The 20,410-nt window shown below is 40.6% G+C and overlaps 1 protein-coding gene across 2 annotated transcripts in view; it reads right to left on the bottom strand.

Annotated features, from left to right (window-relative positions):
- Nucleotides 1–17,920, bottom strand: part of C7H5orf22 (chromosome 7 C5orf22 homolog) — a 32,406-nt gene extending 14,486 nt beyond the window's left edge. The window contains exons 1-5 of one of the 2 annotated variants that reach the window (XM_085889519.1): nt 17,832–17,920; nt 7,900–8,045; nt 3,999–4,148; nt 975–1,281; nt 671–733 (exon numbers count right to left, since the gene is read on the bottom strand). In XM_085889519.1, coding sequence (XP_085745645.1) covers nt 671–733; nt 975–1,281; nt 3,999–4,148; nt 7,900–8,045; nt 17,832–17,891 — 726 coding nt within the window. In that variant the 5' untranslated portion in view covers nt 17,892–17,920. Of the gene's footprint in view, nt 1–670; nt 734–974; nt 1,282–3,998; nt 4,149–7,899; nt 8,046–17,530; nt 17,679–17,831 lie in introns of those variants that run through there. The other variant, XM_085889520.1, reaches the window with a different exon arrangement.
- Between the last annotated feature and the right edge of the window lie 2,490 nt (nt 17,921–20,410).

Here is a 20,410-nt window from a genome sequence, read left to right as displayed (position 1 = left end):
AACCCCAAAGAGCTGGCAGCGTGGAGGAGCTTCAAAGCTGTGACGGACAACTTCTTGGGGAACGAGCGCGCGGACAACTATGAAGAAATAGTGCAGCAGCTGCTGGAGTCCTTCAGGAAACTTGGCTCCAGGATGTCCCTGAAAATCCATTTCCTACACCAGCACCTGAACTTCTTCCCTGACAACTTGGGAGCAGTCTCGGACGAGCACGGCGAGCAATTCCACCAAGAGATTTCACTCATGGAGACGCGTTACCAAGGGCGGCACAACCCGAACATGATGGGCGATTTCTGCTGGTTCCTGCATCGTGAAACTGACACAGAGCAGCACAAACGCAAAGTCAAATGCCTAAAGCATTTTTAATTACATTCTAGTGGAGTTTTTCTGTAATTTCTATAATTTTGAAGCATTCATGATGAAATAAATGAATAAATGAATTTTTGTAAATTTCATTGAAATCCTGACTTCTAGGCAATGGGAATATTTCTGTTACTGAAAATCCTGACGTGATACAGCAAAACGGTGATGATTTTTGAAATCAGCATACCCAAATTAGTCTAAATCACTTTACACATCTCCAGTAAAAAATTTTGTTGTTCAGTGTAATCAGCAGAAAGATGGTTAAACAGAATCAAAATGTAAACTGAACCTCAGGTAAGGGAGAATTTACCTGTTCATCAACCACAGCAGGACGCCAGAACCGATAAAGATCTTCCAACAGAGTCATCTCTTCCTGTAAGAAGAAGAAGAAAAAAAACAAAACCCCCAAGATTTCTCATCAGTCTCCATCCAGGGTATCAGGATTTCTGAAAATGTTCTCACATGACGGCCCTCTATTAATCGATGCAGCTCGACCGATCAAACGAACACAAAAAACAGAATCGATTCATCTTCCCGTGAATCATCAATCCGACCCCTTAGCTTCCAGCTTTACCCTTTCTGACCCTGTTCCCCTTCCTCAATTATATCCTCACCTCAGTATAAAGGTCCTTAAAAGGATTTTGCACTGAGAAGAAGTCAAGGTCGATATCCAAAATGAAGGCTGCCTTGTTGAAGGAAGGCAACGATGTTTGGCCGGAATCGTACGAGAAGGGCTCCATTCGGCGTCCGCAGGTCAATTGACCGCCTTGGCATTTCTCTTCCCCGCTCGCACAACTGAATTCTGCCTGTTCGGTAGGCATCACCGTGAATACGTCGAGTGTCAGGTGTTTTGCAGGCTCCAACTGTGATGGCGGTGAGTACAAGCCATCGCTCAGAAAGTACGTCTCCGTGCTTGTGACCCTGCCGAGGACGTGAACGTCTCATTTTTATGACTTTCTTGATCGTGCCCATCCAAAACTTATAAAAGGCTCCACTGCTGTGCCAACATACATCTATCATGTGAAAGGCAAGGGCATTGTGAGACATCATTGTGAATTCCAAGATACAAGTCAACAAAAGGTGAAAATCTTGAAAGGGGGGTGTGTGTACACTTTCTATAAGCACTGTACATGGATCAACTTGTGGCATGACAAATTCAAACAGGTTTCCCAAGCTGTGGAAACGATATTATTTACAAGTGCATTGTACTTGCATTAAATTAAGAATGAATGAGCAGTACGAGCTCTTTATTAACATGCAGTCCGAGCTCCGTCCCTCTCCCAGCGAGGAGAGCACGGCTCCAGAGGCCAAGTTTTGTTCATGGATATTTTTGTTTACAGACATTTACGGACAGTTTTTTGATTATTTTTCTGCAATCATGACTGAGTTACATAAGTTTGCCAAATTTCAACATTCTAGCCCATATAGAAAGTACTTAACGTTTATACAGTCTACAACTGAGTGAGTGATTAGAAAGACCTTTATATATTAGATACGAGCAAAGGTACCCAGAGTTACCTAGCAACGCCAGGTACCTTTGTTAATCTATAATAAATGTCATTGTATGTCAGTGTCTCCTCCATAACTCCAAAACCATTGCCGGACAATGTCGGGTCCCTCCTCTTGCACCCCTTCCCCTACTTCCTACAACCACAACCCCTCCCTCTGGATTCCCACCCCACCCTTTCCCCTCCTCTCCTCTCCTCTCCTCCCACCCACCTCTTCCCCTCCTTCCTCCACCCTTTACTTTCTTCTCCATTACATATTTTGTGCGTCATCCATGCCAACAGTGGTTCCCTGGTTTTCTTATCCAGCCACTACCAGGTAAGCACCCTGGGGTATTGCCCCTATTTTTCAACAATCCTCTTGAGGAAGTTCAGTCACTCAAACTCTTGGGTCTCACTATCAGAAATGATCTTTCTTGTGCAAACCACATTTCAAAGCTGGCTTCCAAAGCCAGTCGCCGACTGGGCATGCTCCATCATACAAAGTCCTTCCTTGGCACACCTGAACTCCTCTCTACCTCATCCAAAGTCTTCATCCACAGGTTGACCTAATACTGCTCTCCTCTCTGGGCTGGCCCCTCTGCCTCACATGTTGCTCAGCTTGACAATATGGAAACCAAGGAATTCAAGATCATTGGAATCATCTGTGCTGAAGCTGAGTCTATGGGCCGATTACTTTCCAATCAGACAGGTCGGTGGTCTCTGTCTTCTACCGCTGCCTTGCCTGCTCTTGGAGTCTCTGCTCTTTCCTTGCTTTGTCACCTCCCGCTCCCACCCCCCAAGGTTCTGCAGGGCACACAAGGTCCACCATCAACCCCTTCTGGTGAAACTACCGAAATCCAGAACCACTGTTTGTTCACCTCCACTCATTCATTCCTCTTTTTCCCACCTATGGAACCAACTTTCACATTCTCTTCAATCTCATTCTTCCCTCCAGGTCTTCAAGGCAACTGTTCACCACCATCTCAGATCTTCACCAATCCAAAACCATGATCTTTTCTACCCTCGTTAACCACCACTCAAGCCCTTCTCCTTCCAAATGTCCAGTTGTTTGCTCCTGAGAGTTTCCTTCTGTATCCATCCTGTACACCCCATGCATCCTTTCCTGTCCCCCATTCCTCGCCACACCCATTGTTTGTCCAAGTCTCTCTCTATCTTGTCCTTCAAGTCTGCTGTTGGTGTCCACCCCCCCTCTCTCTCTCTCGTTCCTTTTGGCCTGTTACGTCCTGATCCATTCAGTGTCCTAGCTTTTCCATGAGCCTCTGTATACAGAAGAGAAAAATGCTCCTCTCTGCCTCTAACATGTACACCTGTGAATCATGACCTGGGTGACTGAGCTCTATTTTTCTGTAAAGCATGCTGGGATGTGTCTGCAGTACAACATGGTCTCCCACTACTCTATGCTCCAGTTAACCTTTCGATTCTTGTGGAGCATAGTCCTTGTTTGTTTGGGGGCAGGCGGCACCTACCTCTTCAGGTTTTGCTTTGATGCAAACTCATAACTCATAATTTGCATAATGAGGTTGAGATCTTCTTCCTCACTGAAGAAGGTGCAGTCTATTTTCTTTTCGGCACATATTCCGGCGCTCGGTGTGGCCGCACAGACTGAGGTCTCAGCCTCAGATGGGTCCGTGTTGCTTTCTGGACTTTTTGTAATCGTTTCCAATCATTGAAGGGCATTTTTGGTTCCAGCCTACCAAATCGCATTTCCCCAAAGGGCCCTGGCTGCTTGTCAGGGATCATTCCAAGTAGGTAATGCCCAAACCCATGAGCTATTAAGCCCTTATCCTTCTGCTAATTCATACAATTGCATTTCTTTGCACTACCAAATCTCATTTGCCACCTCTTAGCCAATCACATAATGCAATACCAGTCCAGAAAGACATTTTCATCCTTTTGATCTCAATAGCTTGGAATAGACAAAAGCCAACACTGTCCCAGCTACCTGAATCATACTGTGGCCACTACACTCGGAAGGAAGTTCATATTGCTATATGACGTCAGTAGTTTGAGTACATCTGAACGGTAAAGAAGTGGAGTATAATTTGCCTTGTCGTGGCATGCACCGCTGGACTGAATATAATTATTTTGATAAAACGTATTAAACAAAAATGCTTTTCGAGCAAGCTTCACCTGATGGTCTCGTTTTTCCGGTCTTTGCCGACGAGGAAGTTGTGCTGTCCCTCACCGAGCTGCTCAGCCCAAGGTGGTCTAAGCCAAATCACGTGGGCAACATGACCTGCGTAAACAGCTGGCAGGATCCAGTTCTCAATACTCAACTCACTATGGGACAAGGAGAGAGAAGGAAATGTCAATCATCAAGATAACAATCAATATGGCAGCCTCTTCATTTCCTTGCCAATGCGTGTAGTCCAAACGGTAACGTCCAACAGAAATCAAATAATAACTAGAGCGAAGTCGATGGTGAGCCATTGCAAATCCCCACGCTTCCCACCTAAAGTAAGGTTGAAGGATGACAAAGGGTTCCACCAGGAATGACCCAATATCAAATTTTGAGTTAAATTTTTTTTTTTATGTTTTGACCCCGAAGACAAAGTCCTCACTTCGTGGGGCATGGACCGGGGATGAAATCCAAAAAATCGTCATATATTTCATGCGTCGCCCAGTATTGATTGCATACACAAGCTTTCATTAAAAAAATGTTTTAAAATGTGACCGTAATTGCATTTTTGGTATTTGACCTTTTGACCCCATCCCGGAGAGGGGGGGAGCCAAAATGATCCTGCTCTTGCACATTTGTGCCATGTGTTGGATCATAACTACCAAGTTTGATGAATTTCTGTGCAACCATTTATGAGGACACAGCGTGACGGACAGACGGAACCGATTACAATATCCCCCCTTCCTCCCCCCCCCCATTTTTTTTTCAAAAAGCGTGGGGATAATAATGTTTACGTATGAAGAACAAACAACAAAACCTTCTCATCCAGAGAGCTGTGCACTCAAATCAAAAGATGCCAACAGTAAAACAATAAAAAGGGATGTCAACTTGAAAAAATTGTTACTTGTCAGGAAATCAGGTAAATCGAACTGTCGATGCACCCATCACATTCCAATCGCTGATTTCAGATCGCAAGTGGATTGTTCAAAATGGTGGGGTGGGTTACAGGACTATGGGGCACAGTTTTAAGACAAGGAAAATAAACAAAAAGTGTGAACCAAGATGAGAGAATTTTATTTTTTTTTCAGAGTAGTTAGTAAAACGTATGGGAATGGTTTTCCTGAGCGAGTAGTGTGAATAAGGGCAGTTTTTGGGTAAAAAAAAAAGGAATCAAATAAATATGTAGAGGCAGTGGGAAGAAAATGATGTAGATGGGATGAGAAGGCAGGAAGGAGGGGAAGGATTCTTGGGGTTGAGTGCAAAGCTATCCCACAAGGGCCTCATTCCAAATCCCATGTTTAGGGCAAATCCCTTAAAACAAGCCTCGATACCAAAATTGGAGAAACTACAAAACCCTGCTGTTTTTTTGGGGTTTTTTTTTTAAACACCTTTTCTCAGTCTCCACATGATTAGAAAAAAAGAAAAAAGTTTTAAGATGGACAAATTTTCAATGATGCCACTTCCTTGTGAGTCTTTGCCCCGCAGATGTGATGTCACGGAAACTCGTCAATTTACAATTTAAATTTTGTCCATGGTACCGGTATGCAATGGTACCCTTTTGTGATGAAAGGGATCGTTAATGCCCCCAAGCAAATGCTAGAAGATGGGAGAGCAGCCAACTTAACATCTTTATCAAAGGAAAGTGCGTACTGGTGAGTCGGAGTGCAACACAGTTGGACAGGTCCAATTGACTTACATGGGGAAAGTTGGGTCACATCTCAAATGGTCCAAACACCCATCGCCTCAATCAAAATCCCGAGAACAGCCGAGTGGTTTAACCGTTAAAATTGCTGAATATACTCCCACCAATCTTGTTGCTCCCGTGTGATGTCATTCGTATACATCACAGATGTGAACATAACAAAGAACAGAACCGGGACAGTGACAATAATACACTACAACTTTGTTAACGGGCCCAATTATTCCTACCTTCTTGTGGGGTCGGCCGAGGAAGCTTTTTGACACAATTCTTTCACGAACTGGCTGGCCAGGCCTGATATTCAACTTATTCTTCATTTGTGTGAATCACAAGGCTGCGGGGTAGTATCATTGGCTGAGGGTGCCAATCTAACACGTTAAATTATTTATTTGCGCCTGTTGTTTGTGTCCTTTATGACGTCCTTAAAAACAGTAAGTTTCCTGCTTGGAATGATTTTCAATTTTGTTTCACTGCCAGACAAGCAGACAGATTAGAAAATTATCTCATTCCTCTCTGCGCACGTGCGATTGGGACGAATTCAAAGCCAAGATACGGTAAAGCGGCACACTTTGCTTCATATTCATTTTCCGATTCATGTTCAAAATTTAACATTCTATTTAAATAAATTGTTTCTCGATCATAAACTGAGAATCATAAATTGATGACAGACAGACGGACGGACTTGAACCAATTACTTAATCCCGCTTTTTTCTTTGCATGCACGGCGTAATAAAAACAAAATGCACAGACAATTTTTTTTTAAAAAGGAGTTAAATGTCAGCAGCACCCTTCTTTCTGAGCTATTGGCTACAATGGACAAGTTGCTGATATCTCATTAAATGCGGGAGCATGGAGAGCAGACGAGGTGGGAGAGGACAGCAAACGTGATACATCAAACTCACTTGTAGCTGCCCCCGGGATGATCAGGCCGCACACCTCAGGCTGTAGTGTACGACAGTCTCCAACAATCACCAGAGCAGCGAAATGTGTTGACCAATTAAATTTCAACTTTCAGTAGCTCCGGGTCATGGCGTTATGTCATCTACAGCATTAGAAAAAAAAATTGTAGCTTTTGTGAACTTTGAAGCCCAAAAATGTCTTATGGTTAGTTCAATATTGTAGCCTCAACCTGCCCTTTGTTTCCTGTATTTAACAAAGCTTCAGAAATGTAAAATTTTACTATATTCTCAGTACATTGTGTTGTAACAACTTTGAATGACAGTCTCTGCCTATGAATTACATTGACATGATTACTGGTGTTGGCTTAGCGGTTAAGGTAGCTGGCTTGGGACCTCTGGGTCCTGAGTTGGAACCTCTGTCGACCATTGAATTAACACCAGGTGGGGTTGACTCAGTCTATCATCCTTCTGAGGTTGGCGAAATGAGTACCAGTGTACTGGGGTAATAACCATAAGAGGTGACCTGCGTCGGAGTGACGACCTGTCAAGGACTGCACTCCTTGCCAATGAAACTGTCTCGGCAGCCCTATGCGCCTTTACGGCGCGAAAGGAATGGTAATATTATTATTATTATTGTACCTACCAGGTGTATGTTTGCGAGCGAGTGTGTGTGTGTAGTTCGAGTGAATGCTTGTTTAAGTTTCAATACTGCAAAACCTGTGGCCAAAAATCACAAAGTTCTTGCGACCCGCTCTGCAACAGACATGGCACCCCTGAATAAGTCATGTTTCTCCTTTCTCCACTCGCTCATTAATGAATGTCGGATGCATCCCCTGGAAGTTAGCATCACAACGCTCTTTTTCTGCAGCAAACTCCACGAGCAAGTTGTTGAACGCTCCCCGATTCAGTCTTCTCTCCACGTTGGGTTTTACCCGGCACGGCCGCTTCTTTCTCCTGGTAGGCAGTCAGCGTTGAACCAGCACAGGTGCCAAAGCAGCATTGCTCAGAATGTTCACCCTTCTCATCCTTTCCCTGCATTTCTTATTCATTGCCATTTTGTTTAACGAAAATAGTGAGATAGACAATCGCGTTGTGTGAGTCAAGGGTGCGGCAGTCTATGACAAAACAATATTGTACAAGATTGGTCACCAACAATGTTATTGCGTTGCGTCAGCGAACATCACCTAGTGTGGGGCAGCCTTCAAGGCCATGAACATATCAATTTCTTCAAACACCAAAAAGAGATGACCCTCAGGAAGAGGATTATGGTGTTCATTTACAGACGCATATCTCGTAAGTGGCTCCATAACACACCTGAATAAGCGTTGAGTGTCAAAGACGCAATCAGCAGGCATTTTGGTCGGCAGGAGAAGGTCTGGATGCGAGTCACAATGTAGTAAGGAAATGTCTTGCAATGGAAGGTGTCGAGAGCCCAAAGCACGGTATATGTATGGCAGGGCCTGGTGTAAGGTAAACAGTGAAAGGTTTTTGAATAGAAGCAAATTGTCCAAAGGACAAACATATTAATTGATGTTTTGGCCAATCGGCTAGCAGCTCCCGAGGTTTTACCTTTGAATGGTAGAATTGTAAAGCCCCCACCCCCCCCTCCCTGGTTAAACAGCCTGAGATGATATGGTTACGACATTAGCTTGGGGAGGAAGTAGGGAAAGCAGAATCTACTATAAATAGAAGGGCACGCGGTAGAGCGCATACCTCCGGACACGCAATGCCTGATCCATGAGAACATATTTGGCCCAGTACATTTTTGAAATATCATGCTATTAATCGTTTTTGGCCCTATCTCTAAATGGTGAAGAATCACTTTTTAAATTAAATAATTCTCGTATCCAAAATCTTTTAAGATATCATGCTATTTATCGTTTTTGGCCGGATCTCTCAAAGGTGAAGAATCACTTTAGAAATTCTCAGATCCGGATCTTCACCAAAGTTTAGTGATGCTGTCATTGGCTGGTCACCTACACACACCAAAAAAAATTCAGAACAATTGCTTGAAAACTGTGGCCAAAAATTGTGTGACAAACAGACAGACAAACGCTACAGACAAACATACTTGGCAAAAATTTTTTTTGCCAATTAACAAACAGACAGAGAGGAGTGAAAACAACATCTTTCACCTTCAGTGGCGGAGGAAATAAATAAAGTTTGAGTGCCTGTAGCTATGTCAGCAATATTCACTTGTCGATTGGTCATAGCACCGAGGTGATTATAATATTGGTGATTACGGTGCGATCTTTTTATCACACGCTTTCCTCACCTCATCACTCATCCTGGTGATTTATATTTTGATCACGGTGCTGTTCCTGAAATTTTACTTTTTTTTGACTCCCAGACACAAATTGGCCAACCTCTTTCGGTGGACCATCACGGGCACTGTCACCAGGATGGTGGGGGTGCATGCAAGTAAAATAAATAAACCTTTGATTATTTAGCTTCATAAAAAGACCAATTTTGAAGATGGGGGGGGAGGGAGAGGAAATCCGCGAATTGACAGAAGTCTAGTAAATGTGCAAATATCCATCAACACGGCTGGTTTTTAACAAGGAGAAACAAGTAATGATGTGGCAAAGTGAAGAACCCTCATTCAATGATGTTTATCAAGTTAAGGAGATTCGAACAGCTTTGATGAAGCTTTCTATTCTTGTTGCAGACAGAAGTTAAATATTGGATAAGCTTCACAGCAATCTCAGGGAATTGTACTTGGGGACAAATAAAATGTAGTAACAATGCAGATAATGCAGTCAAAATGCACAGATAATGTAGTAATAAAATGTAGGAACAATGCAGATAATGCAGTCACAATGCACAGATAATATAGTAATAAAATGTAGAAACAACGCAGATAATGTCGAAATGAAATGATGTAACAATGCAGATAAGGTGGTAATAAAATGTAGTAACAATGCAGATAATGCAGTCACAATGCACAGATAATGTATTCATAAAATGTTGTAACAATGCAGATAATGTAGTAATAAAATGTATTAACAATGCAGATAATGTAGTAATAAAATATAGTCACAATGCAGATAATGTCATCATAAAATGTAATAACAATGCAGATAATGTCATCATAAAATGTAGGAACAATGCAGATTATGTAGTTATAAAATGTAGTAACATTGCAGATAATGTGGAAATAAAATGGAGAAACAATGCAGATAATGTCATAATAAAATGTAGTAACAATGCAGATAAGGTAGTAATAAAATAGTAAAAATGCAGATAATATAGTAATAAAATATAGGAACAATGCAGATAATGTTGTAATAAAATGTTGAAACAATGCAGATAATGTCATAATGAAATGTAGTAACAATGCAGATAATGCAGTCACAATGCACAGATATGTAGTCATAAAATGTAGTAACAATGCAGATAATGTGGTTATAAAATGTAGTAACAATGCAGATAATGTCATAATAAAATGTAGTAACAATGCAGAGAAGGCAGTAATAAAATGTAGTAACAATGCAGATAATGCAGTAATAAAATGTAGTAACAATGCAGATAATATAGTAATAAAATGTTGTAACAATGCAGATAATGTCGTCATAAAATGTCGTAACAATGCAGATTATGTAGTAATAAAATGTAGTAACAATGCAGATAATGTGGAAATAAAATGTAACAATGCAGATAATGTGGAAATAAAATGTCGTTACAATGCAGATAATGTTATAATAAAATGTAGAAACAATGCAGTAAGGTAGTAATAAAATGTAGTAACAATGCAGATAATGTAGTAATAAAATGTTGAAACAATGCAGATAATGTAGTAATAAAATGCAGAAACAATGCAGATAATGTCGTAATGAAATGAAGCACCAATGCAGACAAGGTGGTAATAAAATGTAGTAACAATGCAGATAATGCAGTCACAATGCACAGATAATGTAGTAATAAAATGTAGTAACAATGCAGATAATGTCGTAATAAAATGTAGTAACAATGCAGATAATGTAGTAATAAAATATAGTAACAATGCAGATAATGTCATTATAAAAGGTAGTAACAATGCAGTAATAAAATGTAGTAACAATGCAGATAATGCAGTAATAAAATGTAGTAACAATGCAGATAATATAGTAATAAAATGTAGTAACAATGTGGATAATGTCATCATAAAATGTAGTAACAATGCAGATTATGTAGTTATAAAATGTAGTAACAATGCAGATAATGTGGAAATAAAATGTAGTAACAATGAAGATAATGTCATCATAAAATGTAGTTACAATGCAGATAAGGTAGTCATAAAAAATAGTAAAAATGCAGATAATATAGTAACAATGCAGATAATGTAGTAATAAAATGTTGAAATGAAGAAGATAAGGTAGTAATAAAATGTAGTAACAATGCAGATAATGTAGTCATAAAATGTAGTAACAATGCAGATAATGCAGTGACAATGCACAGATATGTGGTAATAAAATGTTGAAACAATGCAGGTCAGGTCAGGTATGGGAGCATGTGCCAGAACAGCGCGTCGCTGCGTCCACTTTCCGCCGGTACTCCAGGGGCCTCCGTCTGGCCATCCCCCAGGCAGATGCCAGGCCCATCCCCATCTCCGTGAGATAATGGTCAACCTGCTGCAACCACGAGGCATGTGGTCGGCCCACTGGCCTCCTCTACTCATGAGACTCCCTCACTGAGAGAATCTGGTGAGCAGGATCAGCGTCAGGAAAACGAGCCACATGTCCATACAGCCGCAACTGACGCTCACGGACTATGCAGGTAACAAATCTCATCCGAGTCTCTCTTAGCAACCGCTAGTTGGACACAAAATCCGACCAGCGATAGCCAAGGATTCTCCGAAGAGACCCGGTACCAAAGGAATTAAGTCTCCGTCTCAGATCCTTGGTCAGAGTCCAAGTCTCGCACCCATAGAGCAAGACTGGAAGTACCAAGGACCTGAAGACTCGGACTTTCGTCCTCCCGCACAGGTACCGGCAGTGCCACACCCCATGATCCAGTGAATCCATGACTCCCCAGGCCCGACCCAGACGTCTATTGACCTCTGACTCGCAGCCAGCAGAGACATGAATATCACTGCCAAGGTAAGTGAATCTCTCCACGACCTCAACATCCTCACCACAAACAGACACAGACAGGACAGCAGCATCCAAGATGTCACCGAAAGCCTGGATCTTAGTTTTGACCCAAGAAACCCGTAATCCCAACGGCTCCGACTCCTCATTCAGCATCTCGAGGGCCCCCAAGAGGATGTCTAAAGTCTCCGCAAAGATGACTGCATCATCTGCAAAATCAAGGTCCGAGATCTTGACATTCCCAAACGATGCACCGCAACTTGATCTCTCCGACATCCTCCCTAAAATCCAGTCCATACAAGTGCTGAAAAGTGTGGGGGCAAGTACACATCCCTGACGAACTCCAGTAACAACTGGAAATAAGTCAGAGATGGTACCACCACACTTCACAGCACTCTCAGTACCAGAGTAGAGTTCAGACATCAGATCGATCAGTTTTGGTGGCACCCCACGAAGACCAAGAATCCTCCAGAGAACATCCCGATTCACTGAATCGAACGCTTTACAGAGATCAACATAGGCTGCAAGCAGCCCCTGCCAAAACTCTCGTCTGCGTTCGGTGAGGACACGAAGTGCAAGGATACGGTCAACCGTTGACCTCTTTGGTGTAAAGCCTGACTGCTCTGGATGCTGGTGGTCAAGCAGATGGTGGCGAACCCTATCAAGAATTATCCGAGCAAAGACCTTGCCCGGCACTGAGAGCAGCGTCACCCCTCGGTAGTTGTTGCAGTCTTGGCGATCACGCTTCCCTTTCCAGAGAGGGACAACAAGGCCCCTCTTCCAGTCAGTTAGGTTTTTGCGTTTTGCGTTTTTGCGTTTTGCGGAATGAAGGGTTTTACGGTGGCCGGAGTGCAAAACCTGCCACCAAAACAATGCAGATAATGTCGTAATAAAATGTAGTAACAATGCAGATAAGGTAGTAATAAAATGTAGAAACAATGCAGATAATGTCGTAATGAAATGTAGCAACAATGCAGACAAGGTGGTAATAAAATGTAGGAACAATGCAGATAATGCAGTCACAATGCACAGATAATGTAGTTATAAAATGTAGTAACAATGAAGTAATAAAATGTTGTAACAATGCAGATAATGTGGTTATAAAATGTAGTAACAATGCAGATAATGTCATAATAAAATGTAGTAACAATGCAGAGAAGGCAGTAATAAAATGTAGTAACAATGCAGATTATGTAGTAATAAAATGTAGCAACAATGCAGATAATGTGGAAATAAAATGTAACAATGCAGATAAGCAGATAATGTCGTAATAAAATGTAGTAACAATGCAGATAATGTAGTAACAATGCAGATAATGCAGTCACAATGTACAGATAATGTAGTAATAAAATGTAGTAACAATGCAGATAATGCAGTCACAATGCACAGATATGTAGTAATAAACTGTAGTAACAATGCAGATAATGTCGTAATAAAATGCAGTAACAACGCAGATAATGTAGTAATAAAATGTAGTAACAATGCAGATAAGGAAGTAATAAAATGTAGTAACAATGCAGATAATGTAGTGACAATGCAGATCATGCAGTCACAATGTACAGATAATGTCATAATAAAATGTAGTAACAATGCAGATAAGGAAGTAATAAAATGTAGTAACAATGCAGATAATGTAGTAACAATGCAGATAATGCAGTCACAATGTACAGATAATGTAGTAATAAAATGTAGTAACAATGCAGATAATGCAGTCACAATGCACAGATATGTGGTAATAAAATGTTGAAACAATGCAGATAATGTCATATTAAAATGTAGTAACAATGCAGATAAGGTAGTAATAAAATGTAGAAACAATGCAGATAATGTCGTAATGAAATGTAGCAACAATGCAGACAAGGTGGTAATAAAATGTAGGAACAATGCAGATAATGCAGTCACAATGCACAGATAATGTAGTAATAAAATGTAGTAACAATGCAGATAATGTAGTCATAAAATGTAGTAACAATGCAGATAATGCAGTCACAATGTACAGATAATGTATTAATAAAATGTAGTAATAATGCAGATAATGCAGTCACAATGCACAGATATGTGGTAATAAAATGTTGAAACAATGCAGATAATGTCATAATAAAATGTAGTAACAATGCAGATAAGGTAGTAATAAAATGTAGAAACAATGCAGATAATGTCGTAATGAAATGTAGCAACAATGCAGACAAGGTGGTAATAAAATGTAGGAACAATGCAGATAATGTAGTCATAAAATGTAGTAACAATGCAGATAATGTAGTCATAAAATATAGTAACAATGCAGATAATGTCATAATAAAATGTAGTAACAATGCAGATAATGTCATCATAAAATGTAGTAACAATGCAGATTATGTAGTAACAATGCAGATAATGTGGAAATAAAATGTAGTAACAATGTAGATAATGTCATAATAAAATGTTGTTACAATGCAGATAAGGAAGTAATAAAATATAGTAACAATGCAGATAATGTAGTAACAATGCACAGATATGTGGTAATAAAATGTTGAAACAATGCAGATAATGTCGTAATAAAATGTAGTAACAATGCAGATAAGGTAGTAATAAAATGTAGAAACAATGCAGATAATGTAGTAATGAAATGTAGCAACAATGCAGACAAGGTGGTAATAAAATGTAGGAACAATGCAGATAATGCAGTCACAATGCACAGATAATGTAGTAATAAAATGTAGTAACAATGCAGATAATGTCGTAATAAAATGTAGTAACAATGCAGATAATGTAGTCATAAAATATAGTAACAATGCAGATAATGTCATAATAAAATGTAGTAACAATGCAGTAAAAAAATGTTGTAACAATGCAGATAATATAGGAATAAAATGTAGTAACAATGCAGATAATGTAATCATAAAATGTAATAACAATGCAGATTATGTCGTAATAAAATGTAGTAACAATGCAGATGATGTGGAAATAAAATGTAGTAACAATGTAGATAATGTCATAATAAAATGTTGTTACAATGCAGATAAGGGAATAATAAAATATAGTAACAATGCAGATAATGTAGTAACAATGCAGATAATGCAGTCACAATGTACAGATAATGTAGTAATAAAATGTAGTAACAATGCAGATAATGCAGTCACAATGCACAGATATGTAGTAATAAAATGTAGTAACAACGCAGATAATGTAGTAATGAAATGTAGTAACAATGCTGATAATAATCCATACTAATAAATGTCAATATGATTTTGAGCTATATGATTTAGTGCATTCACTGTTCGACCTCGCACCCTGTCTTGCTGGAGGGACTGCCTATCCACAGCGTTTGCCAGACCTGTGTCTATTTTCGGAGGTTCCACGAGGTGCTCTCTGGGGTATCAAAGCAAATCTAGTGAAAAACGGACGTTTTAAAGAAAAGTTATAATGTTTGCACGGATCCTGAACCAATGTACCACGTGACGTGTGCACAGAGATGCAGGCAAGATGGCAGATTATCTGCAATGTTTATTTCACGGGCGATTGAACTTTGCAATGTACTCAGGGTTGTTCTGCATGAAGCTGCAACTCTTTTGTGGATAGTCATTATTTGAATGAATTCATACCATTTCACTAAAACTGCTGCATCTGCGGTGAAGGGCTTTAAATGTAAAGGGATCCGATATGATATGCAGCGATAGCCTGCCCAACCGTTCCTTATCAACCATTTAATTGGAGTGCTTGTATGAGTGCTTATGCCATTTGCCGAATGCCTTACAGTTGATAGCGGTACCTTGCAACGTCCTTCTGAACGAATTGTTCACTCACTGCGGACGCTTTTGCCCGCCACATCATTCAGAGTGAGCGTCTTGTGCTCGGCCACCCCATGCGGGTGGTCTGTGCTCCGTCACCCCGAGCGGGTGGTCTGTGCTCCGTCACCCCGAGCGGGTGGTCTGTGCTCCGTCACCCCGAGCGGGTGGTCTGTGCTCCGTCACCCCGAGCGGGTGGTCTGTGCTCCGTCACCCTGAGCGAGAGGTCAGTGTTCCACCTCCCTGAGCGAGAGGTTCATGCTCCGTCATTCTGAGCGAGTTGTGAAATAACACCTGATTTCCAAGCGGTTGCCTCAACGTATTTTCTAAATTACCGAACCAAATTTTTTTTCCACCAGTCATGCAGCTGTTTATAAAGAATAATGTTTGTGAACATATCCCTGAAACGTCTATGTAAATACAACTGTTGTTTTTCGGTGAAAGTTACTCAAGGTTTCTGGGTTGTATGCAGTATGTACTGTCGTTGGTAATCATACTGACTCCAACCTGCAGATTCCTGAAAAATTGCCGATCAAGTTATCCGAATCGGCCAAGCACGTGTGTGTGTGTGTGTGTGTGTGTGTGTGTGTGTGTGTGTGTGTGTGTGTGTGTGTGTGTGTGTGTGTGTGTGTGTGTGTGTGTGTGTGTGTGTATGTATGTATGTATGTATGTATGTATGTATATATATATGTCCCATCCATGTTCTACCGCCTCCCAATACAGTGCAGCACCCTCCTCCCACTATTTTTTTTCTCTCTCTATCTCTCTGTCCATATATGGATGGTGGTTATGTCTGAACAGGGTTTGGCTCCGGACGTGCTTAGCTCCAGACGTGTCTGGGCGGTATTTATAGTCTGTCCGGTAGAAAATTGATTTCAGACATCATTTTATTTCCATCTTCACTGTTATTCTATGTAGAATCATTTTGATGAGACGGTATGAATCGTAATTAACGCTCAACCACACATCTGCCTTCCTTTCCCCCACTCTTCCTTGCTACTCCTCCCTCCTCCCTCCTCTCTCCTTTCCCCTCCACCTCTTCACTCTCCCCCCTCTCTCACCCTCTTCCCCCTGTTTTTCTCCCTCCCCCCCCCTTTAGTATTACCATCAGCAAAGCGACAGTAGGTATTTGCTTGTGTAGTAATAAAATGCAGTAACAATGCAGATCATGTAGTTATAAAATTATTTGGCCAATTTACTCAGGCATGTAATTTATTATTTAAATTCCATCATTAACAATTATTAGAATCCATCCAATTGTATTCTAGTTTCATTCGGACTTCATCAGCTGTAGAAATCGTTGAGAACTCAAAAAGGTAAAGGAATGCTATTTTATCGATTCGATCAATACAATTAAATGCAATTATATTAACAATTTCTGGGATAAATTATTTCACAAAATATTTTGTTGTACTTGTCCTTATTGCCTCCACCACCGAAGGTAGACGGAGGTGATGTTTTCACCGATGTCTATTTGTCTGTCTGTCTGTCTGTCTGTGAGCAGGATTTTGGTGAAGATCTGGTCCAAAATCGAATCAATTCATCAGTGTCACACGTGGCACATCCAACCTGTTGGCAACCAAGTTTCATCCTAATCCGTCCACAACGTTTTGAGATATCCTGCTCAAAGACAAACATGACAGACAGACAGACAGAGACAGACAGACAAACAGAGAGACAGACAGACAAACAGAGACAGACAGACAGACAAACAGAGACAGACAGACAGACAAACAGAGACAGACAGACAGACGTGAAAACATAACCTCTGTCCACCTTCAGTAGCAGAGCCAATCAGCGAGCGATCGCTTGCCAAGCCAGCCGTTGCTTAGCAACCGTTTCCATGGAGAGCTTGTTTGAGTGCTTAAACCGATTGGCTCTGCCACCAAAGGTCAGACGTTGCTTTCATCCCTGTCTGTCTGTCTGTCTGTCTGTCTGTGAGCAGTATATCTCAAAAAGTTGTGGACGGATTCGGACGAAACTTCGTGGACGGATTGGGTGTGTGACGAGGAAGAATCGATTCGATTTTGGTGCAGATCCGGATGCGGACACGAGAATTATTTAATTCATTTTTCAACATTGAATGATGGGGCCAAAAGCGACTTGCCGTACATCCTGACATCGCGAAGAGTTGTAGACAAGTCATTACAAAACGTGCTGGACGAGTCGGTCAAGGGACAAGGTCACGAGGCGATTCGATTTTGGACGAGGGGACGAAAGTGCGACTCAGAAGTCGATGATCGTCTCAAAACCACTTTCCTCGAAAGTGCGATGCGGAAGTCGTCGATGGTTTTCTTCGAAACATGTGGCACCGATAAAACAAACCAACATCTTCGGATTTCTCTGTCACTTCACTAATAAAGCCAAGGGATACAGACCCCCCCACAGTTTCAAAGTATGAACGCAATCTTACATCGTGGTGGTCTTCGACGATCCACACGGGGAGCCGGTCGTACTGTCTCAATCGACTCATTTCAAGCACAGCCCACACGGAGCGCTTCCACTTCCTCTATGGGATTCTTCTTCTTCTACTTAGGAACTTTTTGCCGTGTTTGTGATAAAATATGTAAGAAATGGAGTTGCAGCCACGAAGTATTGTTCTCAAACTTTTATTTACAATGTAACCTTGCATGTATGTAAGTATATACGGTATGTATGTATATATATATATATATATATATATATATATATATAGATATATATATATATATATATATATATATATATATATATATATATATATATATATATATAGATATATATATATATATATATATATATATATACTGTATATATGTATATGTATATTAGTAGATATATATATGTATGTACATATATGTATATATATATATGTATATATATATATATATATATATATATGTATATATATATATATATATATATACTGTATATGTATGTATATGTATGTATATGTATATATATATATATATATATATGTATATATATATACTGTATATGTATATATATATATATGTATATATATATACTGTATATGTATGTATATGTATGTATATGTATATATATATATGTGTATATATACTGTATATGTATGTATATGTATATATATATATATATTGTATATGTATGTATATGTATGTATATGTATATATATATATATATATATATATATATATATATATATATATATATATATATATATATACATATATATACTGTATATGTATATGTAAGTATATGTATGTATATGTATATGTAACTATATGTATATATATATATATATATATCTTCTTCTTCTTCTTCTTTCGGCTTGCTCCCGTTAGGGGTCGCCACAGCGGACCAACTGTCTCCATTTCGCTCTACTATAATTATATGTATATATATATATATATATATATATATATATATATATATATATATATATATATATATATATATATACATATATATATATATGTGCACCCCTCCACGTAACTATATGTATATATATATATATATATATATATATATATATATATATATATATATATATATATATATATATATATATATATATATGTGCACCCCTCCACGTAACTAAATATATATATATATATATATATATATATATATATATATATATATATATATATATATATATATATGTATGTATGTAAATAAGAACAGAGTTCAATTTGTTCGACCACTTTATTAGCGTGAAACGACAATAATCAAACAAGTATTGAACAGGTTGAAACACCCACAACATCCCTGGCTCCGGCTCAGGCTGCGCATGCGCACTGGCACAGGGGGCCGTCGATATGTAGAAGTACCGTAAAGTACAATGTTCTCTATCTCCCTCCGAGTCTTTATTATGTTAATAGATAAAGGCTGAGAAAATATTAAGTTTAATGAATGAACAAAAGTTGATATCGCCCATCGTGTGACTATTTCATGGAGTAGTCGTTGTGCCAGGCAGGCACGCTGGTCGCTCTGGTGGATCGGCGTTGACCTATCGCTCGTGCTGGTGGTGTCACATCGGGCCCCAGTGGGGATGGGGCTCTCGGGGTTTCAGGGGCCGATGGTGGCGTCTGAAGGATCGCGCGCCTCGGTGTGCCTCGTCCTGGTGCTGCTGGCGTGTCTGAAACGGGTGTGGTCTTGCGCCGGGGTGTGCATACTGACGTCAGTGCCGGCGTGGGCCCCGTTGGCGTCGCAGATGTCACGGGTTCGCTGTCGAGGTCAGGCAGTTGCGGTGTTACAACGGGTGCAGGTACAGTGATGCGGGTTGCTAGATCATCATAGATAGACCGGGGTGGCAGCTGGTCATTGCGAACTGGGCTAAACTTGCGCAGGAATTTCCTGTTCCGAAGTGTGACTCTGCCCGAGCCATCGATCTTGATCACGTATTGGTCGTGTTGGCGTACCTCCACAATACTGCCTGTCTTGTCTCATTTTTTGGGGTGGAATCCTGTCTGGTTCTGTACACGGACTAGGTCCCCTACAGCAAGTGGCGGAAGGCGTTTGGTGTGTTCTGCCCAGGTGTCGGCTGTGCGGATATGACGTTTGCGGAGGGCCTCCTCCCTCGCTTTCAGGGTCTCATGCCAAGTGTCGTGCGGTCTGTACTTCCCGGGGATAATTGGGATGAAATCGCGTATCGGGCGGCCGAAGACACACATTGCCGGGGAGATCTTCGTGTCAGGGTCAGGCGTGTTACGATATTGTAGTATCGCTCTCTGCACAGCGTCAGTGTCAAGTTCTCCCTGCGGGCTGGTGTTGTCCGTGATAAGTCGTTTCATTGTCTTTAACTCCAATCTCCGCGCGACATTTGCTGTGAGGGAAGGCCACCGATGACAAGCGGTGGTGTACGCCCCATCTGTGCAGGAATGACCTGGTCTCGGTGGAGGTGAACTCCGGTCCCCCATCCGACGCGAGCTCTTCTGGTGTCCCGTACGTCACGAAGGCGCAACGTAAGTGGTTTATGAGTCCGGCGGCGCCACCCGTCGACTTTGAGATGATCGGCCAGTTCGAGTATCT

This window comes from Eptatretus burgeri, chromosome 7 (genome assembly GCF_056783735.1).
Source record: "Eptatretus burgeri isolate ZD-2024b chromosome 7, Ebu_testis_v1, whole genome shotgun sequence".
NCBI classification, from domain to species: domain Eukaryota; kingdom Metazoa; phylum Chordata; class Myxini; order Myxiniformes; family Myxinidae; genus Eptatretus; species Eptatretus burgeri.
The sequence above is the reverse complement of the archived record's forward strand: the minus strand, read 5'-3'. Positions and strand labels throughout refer to the sequence as shown.